Here is an 18,025-nt window from a genome sequence, read left to right on the forward strand (position 1 = left end):
GAAACACCAAAATTCACACTATGTCTACATAATAATTCACTTTGTCTGAGCATCGCCCCATTGTCTCTACATCTTAATTAAGCAATTTTCTCACCAATCTCACCATAATCAGCATAAACCGAGCCATTTAAGAAAATTTAATGTCTTAATCAGACATATAGATACCTACTTGTATTCTTTTTTATCCCTTGAAATTTTGCAATGCATGCTGTTTCCTCGTTATTAAAAGCTACTTATGTAGCTGTAATTCTATTAAACACTTGCCGGATTTTCCATTGCAATATCGTTCTAAATCACGCAAAGTCAAAATTTTTGGAACTGGAATTTTCGCAATTGGTTGAATTACGCATCCATCGTATGACATTCGTTTACGTTTCGTTATTCGTTTACTATGTATTTAGGCAGTTGACAGTTAATATTAGTGGACTTCATTTGCATCTTGTAAAGTTGCAACATAGTCGATGAATGTGCAAACCCTGCGATAAGAACAAGATGATGGTGCCGATCATGCGGATTGAGAAGAATGCCTGTTTTATCAATATGCCTTATGGATTCTCCAACGTGGGCCATTTTCACTTGACTACATGTTAAATTCATCTAACCAACATAAATGGGTACACATAATTACAAACTCAACTTTATGTCCATTTCCAAGTTCAAAACAGTTTACTCGTTTACTGCTTGTAAAGGAATTTCGAAGGTAAAGCATAATCGCTTCTGATTTAAATCATATCGTTCAACTACAAATATACGTACATGCACAAATACGATACGTACGTATGTGTGTGCATGTGTGCATAATTGGTGATTTTTTGTGTACATGTCGCAAATTCTTGGTGCATTCATGCCTACAGTCCGTTTATTTACCATACGACCCTCGACGTCACCACTGCAATGCTATTAGTAATGAGAGTGATGACGTCGAGGATCGTATGGTTAAAAAAACAGGAGTACGTTGTCGTATTCTCTATTGTTCTCATTTCTCCCCCAAAGAAATATCTCAGCCATATTGTCTCACAACTAGCTAGAACTAATTAAACTGTGTACCAATATGGACTAGCAAAGCAAGGGGATGATGAGCAGGATTCATCACATCATTGTGCACAACGCAACAATTAACTAACAAAGAAAGTCGCTCATGCGAAAACCCAGTCTCAAGTCGCACCTCGTACATATATGCATTACACGTAAGTATGTGCTTGCAAATAGTTCTAGATATGTCTCTTCATTAAGTGTATTATCCCTGCTTCTGCTGCAACAAAGTCCTCTCTAATTTTCCCACTATTACAAATACATACATAGTTCCCATTGTTTTTTTTCTGAGAGCGAACGTATCGAAATCTGACTTGGTCTCATTTCAAGTTCTTGTCCGAATGTGAATTATCCGTTCGAATTTGCACGCCTGTCTCCTCAACAACCCCCAAGTGACTGCAGCACCTGTCATTTCACGATGAAATAGATAGTCAATAGTACTAAATTGTGTGAATCAGTCACTGCACGGCGAATTACTTCAGTGACTTGTAGCATAAGTTGGAATCATGTCAGCGACGTTTGTAAGTAGTTATATAAGGTCACCGTTGATATCCGTTGGGGCGATTTCTTACGGGAAATTATGTCTGCTTGCGTGTAATTGAAAAATTCTCTGATTACTGCACAAGGATTCGTAAATAAGGCGTTGCAGGGTATGTGTAACAGGTATCAAGTGGAACATACGGCGTGGAAATGTGCGAATACAAATGTGGAAATTGTCGAGAGTTCTTGTAATTCATGTCTCGCACAATAACCAAACCAATTGAAGACTTGTGTCATTTCTTAATAAACCCATGAACTGGTTGCATTACATGTCTTCGGGTGGTCCAGTGTAGGTGGACGCGCCGCGATAAGCTCCACTGCTCAGTGTAATATTATAATTATAAGTGTGCGTCGACAAAGTTTTGGTGATCATCGTCATAATTTGTTTAATGTATGACGGCACGTAAAACAAACTTTTGTAAAAAAAAATGCGGTGAAGTTTTTTGTGACAAAAAATCCCGTTTCAAAATTGAAGCACGACACGAAAGGATACCCACGCCAGAAGTAATCATGGATATGTGTACGTACTTTTGCTTTGTTTAAAGAAAACATGTAGTCAACAAAACTAATGTGGAATTGAAACTCAGCTCGTAAATCACTATTCTTCCAAAAACAATAAATAATCTGGGTTCGAGTTGTGGAGTCGTTCTGCAATTATTCGTGACAATCTGTGAAGAAGATACATAAATCTATATTTTGTGACACCAAGTTTCATCTATCGAGAGGATAATGGTGTGCATGGATCATGATGGATGTGACTCATTACGAGAGAATAATAACAATCTTGTCACTAATTGTTCACCAAGATTCAAAGTACTTACACTGCGATTGTTTGTTTACTGGGAACTGTGAAAATCTACAGATTATTATACATACGTTCTGCTATGCAAGAGGCATAACAATATCAATAGAAAACCTGATTACGCTCTGATGGGAAATCCGATGATAATAAACTCGTAACTGAAACATTCTCCGAACTCTCAGTTGCTGAGATTTAGTTAACAGAGATAAAGACCCCAGAGTTCGTGCTACAAAAATGCTTGAAACTGCAACTGCGCAACCGGAATAGCATTCATATTCTCAGACCCCTTCTTAGATAATTGGTGTTAGCCTCATTAGTTCGACAGTTTACAGAGGCAACAAGTGTGTGTGTGTGCATGTGTGTAATCAATGTCTGAGAAAATTGTGGCAACCAATAGTGCAATTGCAAAGGACGGACAATGGTGGTGCAACGACACAGTTCTTGCTACATTTTCAGTTTTTTTGGAATATTTCTGCACTGTTTCGTCTGCTGCTTTGGGTCTTACTTCAACTGTGACCCGGTCAACCAAGGTCACTACTGCTTGTGTTCTCAAAGTGAGCCAAGAGTTTGGGATATCCAGTGTCCTGCCCGGATTTTGGAAGTATATCCGGTGGCTTTGAAATGTGAGACTACATGGAAAAATGACTGTGAAAAATACACTTGTTGGTTAATAGTCATAGAAAAAATGTCATATGCAAATTTTAATATATTTACATATGTATGTGTCACACAGTGTCCATATCACATTTGGATCCGGAGGAAGCCAACTTGCGCATTGTTTGCGATCCGAATAAAAGTCACTTTGGATGGCGTTTGGTCCAAGGGGTCGATTTTGACAATGACATCACATTTAGCATTACAAGTTTGGAGATTAGTTATTGTCCTCTTATTTCCACAGTTGTAAGTTGCCTTAATATTAAAATTTGGGCATAAACCTTGATAATTATGGAGATGAAATATCGCACAGGATCTCCAAAATTTTTTGCAACAGTTGAAGCTGGATCCGGAGGATATTCAGAGCTTTTCATACCAATCATGGCGAGAAAATGTCACATTTCCGCCAGATTTTCTGAAAGTGATGCCCAATTTGGAAAACCTAGATTTGACAAACAACGACCTGGACTCTTTACCCAGTTTTCAAGATTTACAGTTTTTAACTAGGCTTCAACTCTTCTCAAATAGACTGACAACAATTCCAAATGATACTTTTACACATAATTTTCACCTGGAGGAAATACGCTTGGGGTCAAATCGCTTGTCTAAATTGGACATGACAATATTTCCTAGCTCATTAATCTTTCTTGACTTGGCGGACAATCGCATTACTACAATCACCAATCAATCATTCGTGAACTTATTTGGACTTCAGGTGGGTGCACATATGTAGTTTTTGATGTATAGATTCAGCGTTTATTATTTAGTGAAATGGGTGCGACGAAACCAAGTGGTCGTGGAGCCGGGGAAAGCTGGAGACATTAATGGGGAAGGAGGGGTTAGCATAGCATGGGCAGATGATGGGGACATCGAATAAACTTTAGATCATTGTCCATTTGTCCCCACGTCTCTGCGGCCACTGTTCACATCGTCTTGTAAAACATTTTCTCATTTATATTACAGGTTTTGAACCTGAACAGCAATCCGCTGGAGCATGTGGAAAGCGGAGTGTTTAGTCCTCTAAAAAATCTGACAGAGTTGAGCCTTGACTACTCGAAACTCTTGTCTCCTCCCGTACTCAAAAACCTGCCCAAATTAACCAACCTATCAATTTCATACAGCTTATTTTCCTCAACTCACGAATTAGTCACCACCCTCACGCCATTGTTGTTACAAAAAGAGGATACGGAGGTGACGACTGGCAACAGTGAGACTACAAATTTCTACACAAGCACGACACCCCTGACGACAATGACGTCTCCTCCTGATTACAAGGAGGATGGCGACGGAGAGGTAATTAGTGAAAATGAGACGCCCGGAGGAAGAAGTGATGCTGACGATGGCGATGATTACGAGTCTAATAACAACAGTAAGCAGAAAACAAAAGTAATAAGTGAGGAGCTCATCGGTGATTTGTATTCCTTGCGAAAACTCATTCTCATTAACGACGACCTCAAATCCCTAACTTGGCTCGGTTATCTGCCCAACTTGACGGATTTGGTGCTGAGTCGGAACCAACTTCAAGTTATTCCGAGTGGCTTTTTTAGAAATCTTCCATCCGTTGTGTATGTGGATTTTAGTAAAAATTCCATCAATGAGTTGAATGAAATGGATGCTCGCTTTATGACCTATTTGGATCTGAGCAACAACTTTTTGAGGATTCTTGACCACGATTACTTCAAGCACCTGCGACAGTTGCGCGTACTACTTCTCTCCACAAACAAGGCGAGTGGAGTTTAACTAACTAGATAGCAAATCGCGGATAGATGTTAGCACAATCTAATTAATTATAATATTCATGGATTAGATTGAGTACGTCCATCCTCGAACTTTCCAAAATCTTGAAAGTCTCACCATCCTTGACTTATCCAACAATCGCATCTCGTTCGAAACAGGACCACCCTCGATGACACATGCGATGAGGACAGGGGGCCTTGACATGATGATGATGGCCATGTCCAGCACCATGATGCCCACGACGACAATGTCAGCAGGGTCGGACGAGGTGGAGGAAAAGTTGGACGAAATTCAGCCTCACAATCAGAGTCCACTCCAATATTTGACCAAAGTTGAGCGGATAAATCTCAAGAATAATCTCATCAACAAGGTTTTCATGGACTGGACGTTTGTACCCACCAATTTGAAGAGCTTGGATTTAAGCCGCAATCAAATCAAATCCTTGCATCCTAGAGATCTCTACTTTGTGTCTCAGTATGTCTGCATACGTATATTAAATCCTAATCCTAAGTTGAATATGATTCATTTGTGAATTCCAATCTGAGTGTATTTTATTTATCTTATTCCAAGGGACGTAAGGTTTGACCTGAGGTACAATGAAATAGCGGACGTCGACATGGATTTTGCAGACTTGTTGTTGGATCCTTTAGAAAATAAAAATGTCGTCGTGTTGCTGGATGGGAACCCAATCGACTGCGACTGTCATGCAATTTCGTTCAAGAAATTTTCAGTCAAATCCTATCACCTCCAATATTCAGATCTACGATGTGCGTCCCCTCCGACTTTGGAGGGGCGCAAATTCTCTGAAAGTGCGTAATTAATTTGTATTCTTTGTATGCAAATTCTGTATAGATAGATGAGAATATTTATATGTGCTGAATTATCAATATAGTTGAAGCAAAGGATTTACGCTGTATGCTTTCACAATCCTGCCCAATTGGATGTTCGTGTTGGGAGCTGCCGTCAGAAAACTTGATAAAAATGGACTGCAACAGCCTCAATTTTTTATCCTCGCAAAATGTAACATCCTTGAAAAACTTTACAGATGTATACGAACCATTAGAGTTTGAAATAGACATTTCAAACAGGAATATGCAACATATAACGGAGTCCATAACTCAAAGTATTCAACCATTAGTGAAATCTCACCTACATATGTAAATAATACCTAATAACTTCTACTATTACAGGTATCACGTCACAATTTCGGTTTGTGAATCTCACTCAATCTGGTCTCTTGTCCCTGGATTTTTTGGCCGGATTACACCCATCCAACAACGTGACAAAGTTCGCCCTATCTAAAAATCGCTTCAAGTGTGATGGGTGCAAATTTCAGAAACTTTGGTGGACAAATTTTAAGCGGATAGTTGATATTCGTAACGTCACGTGCATTCTTGGTGAGAATGATGGTTCGAACGAGGGCCAAACGTTGTTTTTCCAAGATATTGTGAGAAGCTCAATGTGTTCCGAAAATGCCATAAGTGACGAAATAAGATGGTTGGTGATCTCCTTGGCCATTGTCATCCCTGTAATAATTTCCACCATGATTTGTATGACAAGACTGCACAAAGGGAGGGGCAACACCAACGCCTCCTCAAAAATTAGGAGGTTAGAATCCATGGTGGGATCGCAGTCGAGGGCGTATGCAACCACGCGGTCTAAAGTGGTGGATTTGGATAGCAGTAATTTCTGAATGTTTATGTACAATCCTAAATACATAACAAATGAGTGATACTTAGTCAATGGTGTCTGTCTGAGACGTGGGGTTTATTTATTTTATAAATTGTTAGTACATGTAAATAAAACTATCACATATTAATAAATGTTTGGTTTTCTCACTTTCCGTTCGCTCTTAAAAATTGGTCTTAGCCACGGACGGGCTCTGCAGCCGAAGCGCAACTGACCAGAGTTTTTACTACCCCCAAAACCTCCACCCAGTCTTCTCGGTCTCCATCCCGACATTGACCTGGATACGATTCTGTCCACAGTCAAGGGCTGTCCTCCCAAGGTTGCACTCTTTCCATCGTCGTAGGCTCTCGTGCAGTGACGCTCTTTCTCAAATTCCACAAAGCCATACCCCCTCGACCTTCGAGTCACCACGTCACGCACGACTCTTACCCTCTTGATCCTCCCGAATTTTGAAAACAGGCGTTCCAGCTCTTCTTCTGCTACAAGTGGTGGCAATTGGGCGATGAGTAAGGTCTTTCGCAGCTTGTCTTGGTCAGGAATTTCTTCCCCTGGTTTGTAGGTGGCTTCCAACGCTCGAATTACAGCTCTGTCGTGGGCGAAGGTACCAATCCCATTAATGCTCCCTATTTTAATCGGGTCGTATTCCTTGGCAATGGGTCGCCAGTTTCTCTTTTCAGGGTCATCTTCCTTGTCTCCTCCCCCTTGATCGTATCCACCCCTCCGGGATGTACCCTCAGCCTGAGATTATTCAAATATACGCAATAAGTAACAATAAAGTAACAATAAGAGTCACAAATGCTATTTCTGGTTGATTACCTCCATTTCAATGTTTCGATAACATTTTTAATAATATCAAGATAAAGTATGCAATTTTACATGATTTTTGCATATATGCAAACTTAAAGTTACTTGATTTTATACTCGCAAATCTGTTCAAGAAATCAACTGTTTCGTTATCCAATGTAATAATGCTTTAGTTTGTATGCTACAGATGTCATCTCTGTGATGTCATGTCTCTCTGTATGCACATTGTATATCTGCAGCCAGACACTTTCATTTTAAATTTATTTCATGAATTAACTGTACGATAATTTATTTACTGTATACTATAATGCGCATTAGGTAAATTTTTCACTGAAAATTATGCAAAAGTCCATTGATATTTTAATGTTCAGGGACATGTTTTTCTTATTTCAAGTTTAATGCTTGATTGCTTGAATCGCCATTTGACTATTTTAAACTATTAATTATATTGGATTTCAATGAAACTGTGTGTCAATTTTGTCGAATCATATTAAAAAACCATATCTCATTCGCATACTCCATTCATTGGACATTACTGGTCCATCCAAGAGTCCTCGACTTCGTGACAGTAATTGAATGACTCGTCAGTTCAAATTCGCACGATTAAAAGAATTAGAATATCTATTTTGTTGAAATATATTTTTTTCTGGCACATTCGAAGCAATTAGGGAGCAATTTTTATAATTTTTATAAAAATACAATACACATTCATATCTGCAACAGGATGTTAAAAAACCTCATATAGATTTGCTTATAATATGCGATATGCACCTCACAATGGGATCATTATTTAATTTTAACGAGGAGCTCTAATTGGGAGATCCTTGTGTTTTATGTAGCTAAATATACTCCATTATTCTCTGCATCGGGCATCCTTGGGTGCGCTGGACACTCTTGAGCGAAGCTATAAATATGTGGTACTGACCAACTCCGCAATAATTAAAGTCATTATTATGCCATATCATGACTCACAAAATTAGGTTGTTTGTAACCAAAATGCCATTGTTCATCTAATTGTTGTTGTTGTACCTCCCTTTCTGCGATAACATGCGGCAGAGTCATACTATAGAATGCATGCAATTCATGCTTGTGATGGTCATTTTCTGGGATTTCCAACATAATTGTTCTCCACAAAATGATAATAATGTGTAATGTGTGGACGAGTTTTATGAATTTGGGGCTATGAGCGAATGCCGAATGGGAATGTTATAATTTACTTATTACAACAGTCTGGTGCTTAAAAGTACTTAAGAAAGATCGCTGAAAACCAATGGAGAGTAATGTGATAAATTGTAAATTAGATATTTACATAATTTGTACCTTATAAAGTTCCTGTCTGCATTTAAAAAGCTAATTGGGATCCAAGTATTAAAACAACATTAGAACTTTTAAGATTCTTTTGAAAAATGTAAGGTTTGGTTATGCAACGTGCTAAAAAATGACGCGAGTATTACGAATGGACGGATCTTTGTAATTGTAAATTGTAACCGACCGTGTGGTGCTAAACGGTGAGTGCGATGGTTAGTAGGTAAAAAGTAAAAGATTCGTCCTTCGACGGTACCAAGAAATATATTTCGCATTGAGCACAAGAACCATGTACAAATCTCAACGAGAAACTTGCTGATGATGATGAGCAAAGTTACAAGACTCCATAAGATCGAGATTCCAGGTCCAACCATGGTCCAACCAACCAACATTCATTTGCGGAGTACCAGTTAGAACCAATCCGTTTTCGTTTCTTAAGCATCCTATGCATGTATTAAAACTATAGCTTAACTTAACTCAACTACTCAATTTAACTGACGAGGCTGCACAAAGAGCACAGAGAAAAAAGGTAGCAAAAAAGGTGAACCTTGTTCAAGTTATTTAGCTGCACGTGAAAATGTTGTACGGATAGAGCAGGTGACTAACAATAAGTAAATCTTTTTGGGCTAAATGGAATCAAGAGTATTGTGCTCGTAGTAAGTATTTTGAAACGGAGGAGCCACCAATAGGTTCGACATGGGTGAGCATCAGTACACATACATTGCTAGATTAACTGACTTATTTATTATGCTGCGTCGTCTGATAAGAATGATTTGTCTTCAATACACCATTCTGTAAATCATGGGCTGAAGGAAGAGTTTCTTTAAAAAATGTCACAAAGCTTACATTCAGCTACACATAAATACTCCTCGCTCGTCTTTTTGAGGTAAAATCTTACACAAATATGCGTCTGTCAAATCAGTTTTTATGACGAAGAGTAAACCGTGCAAGTCTAGTATACGCGTAGATACAACGTTGTACTATCTCAAAGAAATTAACCAAGTGAAACTTTCCATTGTCGTGCCATCATCCAGCTTGCAAATCCACAACATATCCCTCTCTACATATTTAGTCATTATAAGCAATAAGCACGAATAAGTTTGTGCTGGTTTGTGACCAGTTGATCAAAGTGTAAAAATATGAAAATGGGGCATTATTGTCGTGACAAACTCATATCCGGTTGAACCAAGGATATTGCACTGGAGTGTCGCTGCTGATCCGTATATGCTAACATTGGACCAATAATAAGTAAGTTTTGACCAATAGGTGTACTATTCTTAGATTCTCAGACTTCTGTGTTGACAATTGTCAAAAGTTGTGCAATATTTGCTGGGCGCTACGCAAACAATGAGATTAAGTGAGTTACCAGCAGTCGAATGGGATTCAACAAAGCATATTATTTTATTGTGCCGTCCGACCAACTATATAACTAGGCTGCAGGTCGGAGCATAATAACAACGTCTTATCCTTAAGTATTTATGTTGACTCAATGTGCACTGATCTTGGTGTTGCGACTACGCTACTTTTGCACTGATGGGAACTGCCGACTTGCGTCATCCTATTTTCTTAAGTTCACTTCATAGTTCATACCCACTCTGCACATACATAATACCATCGAGTCGTAATACCATCATCGTCATCGATGGTCACTGATATTACAGACAACTACCCATGCAGGCAAAGTTATGTATGTGGCTAACTATCCTCCTCACCGCACATTGCAGTGCTTAGGTCCACATGGATGATATTCTGGTCAGCCTTAGAATTATAATTTTTAATACTTGGCAGTTGGCAGGAGCATCCCCCACACACACGCAATACCTGTTCCCTGATGCAGATATGTAACATAGCACGTAATAATAATACTCTTCAACTCTGAATGTGAAAGTTACCCCTTTTCTGCTCTCTGTCTGTGTGATTTTCATGAGTTTATAGTTAGTTAGTTGGACGACTGATATATTACTTACTTGCTTACGGAGTGAACTGCGTTGTTGGTGTGCAGGCATTTAAATGCTAGAAATATATATTCTGTGAGATTTCTAGATTATGTTATAACACACTAGCGTTAGGTAGCTCGTACACGGATGGGTATATTTATTAAGTACTAACCAGTCAAACCACTCATTCAGGACAAAAACATTACCATTTCAATATTTAATATTTCATGCATGCAAAAGTGATATTCTGCACTGCAGTATTTTACATTGCTCTTGTGTAAAATGGTTATTGAGTGTGGTTTGTGAATACTTGGATGATGCCAGAATCACACCACACGCTTGGCATTATTCTGCTGAGAAAGGAATCATGGGCGATACAACAACAGGGCGGATGTTGATAACAAACTGTGATTTTAAGTTGTGATTTTTTAACCATTTGCCAGGATAGGAAACAGAAGACAGTTAAACGATCCGCGTTTGAAGGAATACCTCAATTAGAAACCTCTGCGCTAAATCCAACAAGAACAAGTGTCCGTGTAATCAAGAACCTGTGCTGGATGGAAATGGAATCTCTACTCCAATTGAAGTAAAGTGAATGTAGGAAAATATTTAGTTGCCTATGCGAACATCATCTCACACCAGAACGTGAATATTTTCCGAAATTGTGTGTAATTCATGGCAATCCGAGCTGTGCTGCATTTGCTTTTCTCAAAAACTGCAAAGCCGTGCAATGTAAAGGGATGAATTGGGACTGCCCTCAGGGGAGTTGTTCTGAACGGAAGCAGCAGATCTGATAAGAGCATTTTACTTAACATTGCAGAGTTTTTCTTCACCAGATTTACACACGGAGTGCAAAATGTACGCTGCACTTTTCTCATTTTCTCTGATTTAATTGACCAAGACAAAGCAGATTAAAACTCCGTCTGACTCACCACAAGGAAAACTAGTGGACGCTACCAAACCAAACCTGCGTCGAGATATCCAAACTCCGAATCGCTCTACAGCAGAAAGAGACCAGCATTGTGACCATGGTCCAATTTCAGACAACAATATTACCTATAATTTTGCATTACTCGCAAAAATAACAATGGACAATTATTAGCCAAGTTCCGTGCTCATTCGATTCGTGAGTCATGCTATTTATTAGTGGTGCAAAGCATCACTAAATTAAATGTTGAACTTACTGAAGATTAGTTTTATCTAGTGCGGTTATACATTTGGCATTGAACACACCGTGCAAATTGTTCCTCGGTTGCTGGTCAGACGACATTGACAATCCAAGTTTCGTGGGTTTGTCAAGTGGTTATTGAGTGTGACATTTAACTGAACTTTTGGGTGTACAATATTTCCGGAGTTTCCTCAGAATCAAACTGTAAATAAATGTTAACACCATTTCGCTTGTAAACCCGACCAAGATTTGTCATTACATAGTGCAAGAAATATCTCGTGATTATTTCTGCTTCTTTTTCGCACTTTGTATGAGAGCAGAGTCAAGATTATTATTATTCGGAGAATACTCCATTAGTGTTCAGTGTGCTTTGCCAGTGTTCAATGTGGACACATTTATTAACATGTATGGGCTGAAGGTCAAAAAGACACAGAAATACGTTTAAAGTGTTAACAAATCTTATGTAGTAAATAATGGATGACTTGAAATTATTAATCATGGAGTGGGACTGCAGACTAAGAATGACGAAAAGGTTAAACGTGACAAGCTTGCGGCCACTGCCTCGAAGGACCTTTGTGCTATCTGTGATATTAGTCGTTAGCAGTTTACTAAGTTCTGGACAGACTTTCTATTTGGATTGTGACCAAGTTCAGGGAGCTGGTCATTGCGAATGCACAAAATTGGAGCAGTACAGTGTCGACTGTCCAAGCAATCAAAGCATTTATCCCATCCAACTGAAATGTAAGTACTGTACATAATTTGGTCCATGCATAATTATGAATTCATTGGCATCAGCATAACGTTTGTCATCATTCCCATTAAATACCTGACAGTGTACAACATTGGGAATCCGAATGAAGCATTTCTGGAAGTCACCTGCAACTCCGGAACCATGGAACAACCCGTCGAATTCCAGTGGGAGCAAGTGCAAGGGGTTGATTTGTCGGAAGACCGAATCTCTGCCAAAGTTGTGAAGCTATCTCTGAATAGATGCCCCGCTACTTCGAATGTAAGTTGGAAAATAAAATGCACATTTTTATTAAATTTACGAGCATGATTGGAGTACTGCATATTTATAATTTTAACCGTCATGCAGGGTCTGAAGGGACTTCTGAGTCGAGTGAACATTACTTCAAGCAATGTGCAGCGCTTCACAATTATTTACAGTGACACGAAAGCAATTCCAGAAAACTACATTTCTGAATTTCCCAACCTAGAAGTTTTGAATCTCAGTCAGAATCAATTGGAAGAACTTCCCGACTTGTCACTCCTTCCAAATTTGGTGGAATTGAACCTTCGGAACAACAAGATTAAAACGATTAAGTCTGATGCATTTAGCTCAAACACGAAACTCAAGAGGATCGTACTGTCCCACAATGAGATCGAGCTTATCCCACCAAAAGCATTCCCCAATTCGCTAGAGTTTTTGGATATTTCTGGCAGAAAACTAACCACTTTGACCTCTCAGTCGCTTTCGAATCTAAGCAATTTGCAGCGTTTGATAATTGAAGGGGCCCCACTGCGAAATGCCGACCCTGAAAGTTTCGACAATCTCACGAGTGGTAAGTTTATTTTATTTTTTACAAGTCTATGAATATGGTTATGATGTAAGTTAATGTGCATACACGAGCGCACATAATCTAATTATTAACCCGAGTCAGGGCTAACGTACCCGTCATGGTTGTCTATCGATTACGCTAGTAAAACTTGAAATTTTGCACACACGTAGTGCAAAATTAGAAATCAAGTTCGAAGATGAGCAAAATCTGTCTAAAAAAATAAAAAAAGTGGTACTAAACTAACTACCTTATGAGGTTGGTAATCGCAATTATCGAGATAATTGCAATTATCTCAATTATTAATAACAACCTGACTCGGGCTAAATAAGACTGCACTCTGGGTTTTACTGTATTAGTAATTATCCTTATTGATAGTAGCCAGACTGTGCTAATTTTGAACCTTGCTGTTTTTTTCTAGTGAAAGAAATTTTCTTGAACCAGGCACAATTTTCCGTTTTTCCTACCTTGAAAAATCTCCCTTTACTGGCCAACCTGTCAATTAATTGGATTCGACTGGACCAACAGCCATTGACGCTGAACAACCTGCCAGCATTAACCATGTTGAAAGCAAGGGACAGTCGATTCACGGATCTGCCCACCCTTTCAAACGTTACAAACCTGAGAAATATTGACCTGTCTAGAAACAGGATCCAAAATTTATCGAGAGCTTTTTTTGCTCAACTCCCTGCTCTGGACATGCTGGACTTATCGGGCAATAGGATTTCCGAACTCGTCGAAATTCGAAGCCCTAATCTTGTGAAGCTGTCCATTCAAAATAACGCAATCACGAGCTTGCAGAAAAATATTTTTGCACATCTGGGGAAATTGGAAGAGTTGCTACTATCAGACAACAAGGTGCGTCCAAAAATAATTCTTGTTTTCTGAAAACGAATCTTTCAAAGTGTTTTCAATCATATTGAATCATCAAAAGTCTTGATGTTGAAATCAATGGTGGTTTTCCAAGAGCAATCATCAGTAATTACTAATTACATGTAAGATTTGCCATCCAGAAAGATCACAGAGGTTCATGATCAAATCTCATCCACTTTGAACTCACATACATTTACATACATACAATGTTTGAATTACTACATTTCACATTTCGCTTTTCGTGGTCGATCTACAGATACAGATGTGTTGCACAATTTTTATTGGTGCGGTGTGTGTTTACAAATATCAGTAACAAATGCAAAATTATTCCAGCCAGGGCCAAGTTGCTTTAATCAATGCCTTTGTAAAAACGATGCTCTTGCCATACGTACATAAATATTACTTATGTGCTTTCGAGTAGCCATCCTATTACCGTAAAAATTAATGACTTGGAGGAGAGCTAAGAAGCATGTCTGCACTTTAATCCTTATACATATCAAACATATTTTTCGTGGTAAACCACTTTTTACGCTCATATTTGTGAGTTGACCACTTGGCACGTAATTAAAACCACTCCTCAGACTTCGGAGTGACGCAGGAGGCAAAAGCATATCAAAACTTACTATAGATTTGCGGAGGATATAAGTTGATCTTAAATGTTGGCCTTTAGATTCGGGATGTGGATTACAATGCATTTGAAAATCAAGGAGAGTTGAAACGGCTGGATTTATCTCATAATGAAATATCCTTCTCAAATTCTCCCTTCAAAAACGTACCAAACTTGGACGGTTTAGGAGATTTCTCTGCAAACTCATTCATCAATAAATGCACGCGACTCGAGTACTTGAATCTCTCCCACAACCAATTCGACAAAATATATGACGACTGGAAAAACGTCTTCACCATGTTGGAAGAGCTGGATCTGAGCTACAATAAAATTAAGCAACTCAGCGTCGTGGACCTTCAATTCATTTCCGTCAAGTAAATATGAAAACAGATTATGTATAAATTCAAAGCTTATTTTTTTATACTTTTAAACTTACATAAAATTACTGTATATTTATTTTAGGAAACTGCAGCTAAATATTTCACATAATGAAATTACAAAATTTAATTTTATGAGTTCCTGGATTTTTGAAGAAAATGATCACTCATCCATAGACATCTATATTGATGGAAATCCCATCGTTTGCGACTGCTTTGCGTAAGTCGAGAATTTTTACGGGTTCACATATTACGAAAGACGAGACTGAAGCATGAAAATTACGGCATCTTACATGATTTGTTGGCTAGACCGTATTTTTACGTCAACTATGCATATCTACATATTTATTACAAGTTCTTACATAATTGTGTTTTTGGGATCGTAGGTACCTTGTTAAAAGCCATTCTTCCAAATCTCACCGCCTCCATTTGGACAACCTATTTTGTGCAAATCCTCCCCCTTTGCAGAGAATGCAACTCTTGAGAGGTGCGGATGCATGGTTTTTACTTCTTAAACACTCGGATGCAAAATATTTAACAATTTTGCAACGGCATTTTTTGTCTTTGCAGTTCTAGACCACGAGTTGTTGTGTCAATTGGAACAAAGCAAATGCCCTACCGATGACTGTACTTGTTGGCAACGACCTGCGGGTGAGTGTTCGATGTAAACATTATAACGTGCCCTGTACTGATGATTAATCTACTCTTGACCTTTGTTAGACACAACTATTGTGGTTAATTGCTCCAATCTTCATCTTGAAAGCAAGCAATTGCCAGTGTTCAATTGGTCCCTTCAAAACCAGTTCAACAATTGGGGAATCGCGTTCGATTTTTCTAGGAATGAGATCAAGGAGTTGGACATTGGATATGTTTCTGGTGAGTGTTTTCGGTATTATCAAAGCTGAATATCGACCACTTGACTAATTTATTGTCATGCATTTTCAGGTCTGATTCTGCCTGAAAGAGTTAAATATGTCGACTTGTCAAGGAATCGTTTGGAATCTATCGGTTTCATGAATGCCGTGAAAGACAATTCTAATCTTAACTTTTCCTTGTCGTATAATCCATTTTCATGCGAAAGTTGTTCTGATTTTGTCGTAATTTGGGCGACACAATCGTCACATATTGTGGATAGCGAGAATCTCACTTGCTTTAAACGTGACAATGATCAAGATATTCAACTAACTGTGCACAATCTGTCGGAGCTGTTGGAAGACTGTAACGTAGCCCTGAACACTACCGGAATTCGAGTCTTGATAATTTGCGTGGTCATTTTCGCAACAATATGCATCGGTAAGTAGACCCGTGCAACCATGAATGTAAATACTATAGTATTTACACTCATGCGTGCAACTTAATGACAAAATGCCTTGTTTACAAATGTCCGATCAATTTAATTTCGTGTTTCGTCGTGGGCCCACTAAATGCCTTTCGATATCAGATAATTAACGATGAAATGTTTTATTTCAACAGTGATGATCATTTTCATGGTTCGTTATTCCTGGGTAAGTTATTCTCACTTGTTTTATTTCTGTTTATTATTTTGGCAACCAAAGAGCTCTATTTGTAGTCCGATTTACTACTTGTCCTTTCAATCTAAATTTATGTCAAAAATTCTGATATTTTCTACTCGAGTCTCGGGATCTTGGGATCTATAATCTCTGACTTCCTCTATTTCTTAAACGACAATTAAAGAACGCTGTTAATTGTAGTCATCATCATGCAGTCCATCTGCCGGCATCCATCACTTTTCCCCAAAATAATTGATTGTGGTGTAAGATGAATGAAGTTGAAATTTTATGCGGTAGGTCATCAAAGCCTTCTTGTTCTCCAAGGGGTGGGGCTGTTGCCTGTTTTGGGATAGCGACTCGGAGGAAGATGATCAAGAGAAGCTCTATGATGCATTTGTATCATACTCACACAAAGTAAGTTTAAAATGTGCAATGTAATATATTTTTGCTATAAATATTTGTAATATAAAATATTGACATATTATTATGACGAATGTGCAGGATGAAGACTGGGTTGTCGACGAGTTGGTCAATCGCCTCGAAACAGAAGAAGGGTTTAAGCTATGCTTACATTTCCGAGATTGGACACCTGGTAAATTTTAGTTTAAGGGCAACGTCAAATTTTCTAACAAAACGTTGAAAAAGGGTCTAAGTTGTATTCGCATTATGTCACAGGTGATTGGATCCCGGATCAAATTGTTCGATCCGTAGACCAGTCGAAGCGAACCGTTGTGATTCTCTCCAAGAATTTTGTTGAGAGCGTTTGGTCGCGTCTGGAATTTAAAGCAGCGCATGCTCAGGTTTTTAAGCTTATTAATTACCTACTGAAACTTGCACAATTTTTGTTGCAGTGTTTAATATTTGTATGAATTTTATTTTGTGACAGGCACTTAGTCAAGGGTCTAATCGAGTAATTTTGGTTCTCATCGAGGACGGAATGAATGACAAGGACGTTCAAGATGACGACTTGAAAGTGTACATGAAGATGAACACATATCTTAAATGGAGTGACCCCTGGTTCTGGCACAAACTTAAATACGCTCTTCCCCACCGAAAGGGCAAACAGGAAGAAAATATCAACGTTTTGAAAAAGATGCAGCAGAGGGAAAAAGCCAGAGAACTGGACAAAATTAGAACAAAGTTGGAACAAGTGGTCTGATACTTTAAAGGGGTAAATATATAATACAATAAGAATAATACGACAGAAAAAATCTCGTATAATTCCAGTGGTCTGAAATCAGGTGGTTTTAATACACTTGCGGCGTAACATTTAGTCGCAAGTTCATCTGATTCTAGTTTGCTCAAGAATCAATATTCCTCAAATCTAGTACAAAGATAATTGTTGTTGTGATTGTTAATTGTCTTATATTTGTTATGTTTTACGTGTTTTTGGCGAATTGAATTTTAGTGTGTATACATATTTAATATATTTG

The 18,025-nt window shown here is 38.4% G+C and overlaps 3 protein-coding genes across 5 annotated transcripts; 2 read left to right on the plus strand and 1 right to left on the minus strand.

Moving 5' to 3' along the window:
• Window positions 1-1,176: 1,176 nt before the first annotated feature.
• Window positions 1,177-6,603, plus strand: LOC110856109 (toll-like receptor 7). The gene is made up of 8 exons (XM_022104553.2): window positions 1,177-2,997; window positions 3,108-3,274; window positions 3,342-3,743; window positions 3,992-4,753; window positions 4,836-5,239; window positions 5,336-5,574; window positions 5,658-5,888; window positions 5,956-6,603. Exons 1-8 carry the CDS (start codon window positions 2,793-2,795, stop codon window positions 6,456-6,458), a joined length of 2,913 nt encoding a protein of 970 aa, XP_021960245.2. The 5' UTR covers window positions 1,177-2,792; the 3' UTR covers window positions 6,459-6,603.
• LOC110856110 (U11/U12 small nuclear ribonucleoprotein 35 kDa protein) lies at window positions 6,514-10,644 on the minus strand. Of its 2 annotated transcripts, none has more exons than XM_035856604.1 (2): window positions 10,531-10,644; window positions 6,514-7,192 (listed from the first exon to the last, which is right to left on the minus strand). In XM_035856604.1, exons 1-2 carry the CDS (start codon window positions 10,567-10,569, stop codon window positions 6,581-6,583), a joined length of 651 nt encoding a protein of 216 aa, XP_035712497.1. In that variant the 5' UTR covers window positions 10,570-10,644; the 3' UTR covers window positions 6,514-6,580. The 2 variants fall into 2 exon arrangements, with proteins under 2 accessions (XP_035712497.1, XP_021960247.1); XM_022104555.2 differs by lacking the exon at window positions 10,531-10,644 and adding an exon at window positions 7,271-7,849.
• LOC110856107 (protein toll) lies at window positions 9,332-17,976 on the plus strand. Of its 2 annotated transcripts, XM_022104550.2 has the most exons (16): window positions 9,332-9,811; window positions 10,944-12,409; window positions 12,502-12,677; window positions 12,765-13,230; window positions 13,646-14,082; window positions 14,768-15,078; window positions 15,167-15,301; window positions 15,468-15,568; window positions 15,652-15,732; window positions 15,802-15,957; window positions 16,027-16,374; window positions 16,555-16,586; window positions 16,890-17,006; window positions 17,094-17,184; window positions 17,268-17,392; window positions 17,479-17,976. In XM_022104550.2, exons 2-16 carry the CDS (start codon window positions 12,142-12,144, stop codon window positions 17,749-17,751), a joined length of 3,117 nt encoding a protein of 1,038 aa, XP_021960242.1. In that variant the 5' UTR covers window positions 9,332-9,811; window positions 10,944-12,141; the 3' UTR covers window positions 17,752-17,976. The 2 variants fall into 2 exon arrangements, with proteins under 2 accessions (XP_021960242.1, XP_021960241.1); XM_022104549.2 differs by lacking the exon at window positions 9,332-9,811 and having other exon boundaries at window positions 10,659-12,409.
• Window positions 17,977-18,025: the final 49 nt, after the last annotated feature.

Source organism: Folsomia candida, unplaced genomic scaffold (genome assembly GCF_002217175.1).
Source record: "Folsomia candida strain VU population unplaced genomic scaffold, ASM221717v1 Fcan01_Sc014, whole genome shotgun sequence".
Classification (NCBI taxonomy): Eukaryota; Metazoa; Arthropoda; class Collembola; order Entomobryomorpha; family Isotomidae; genus Folsomia; species Folsomia candida.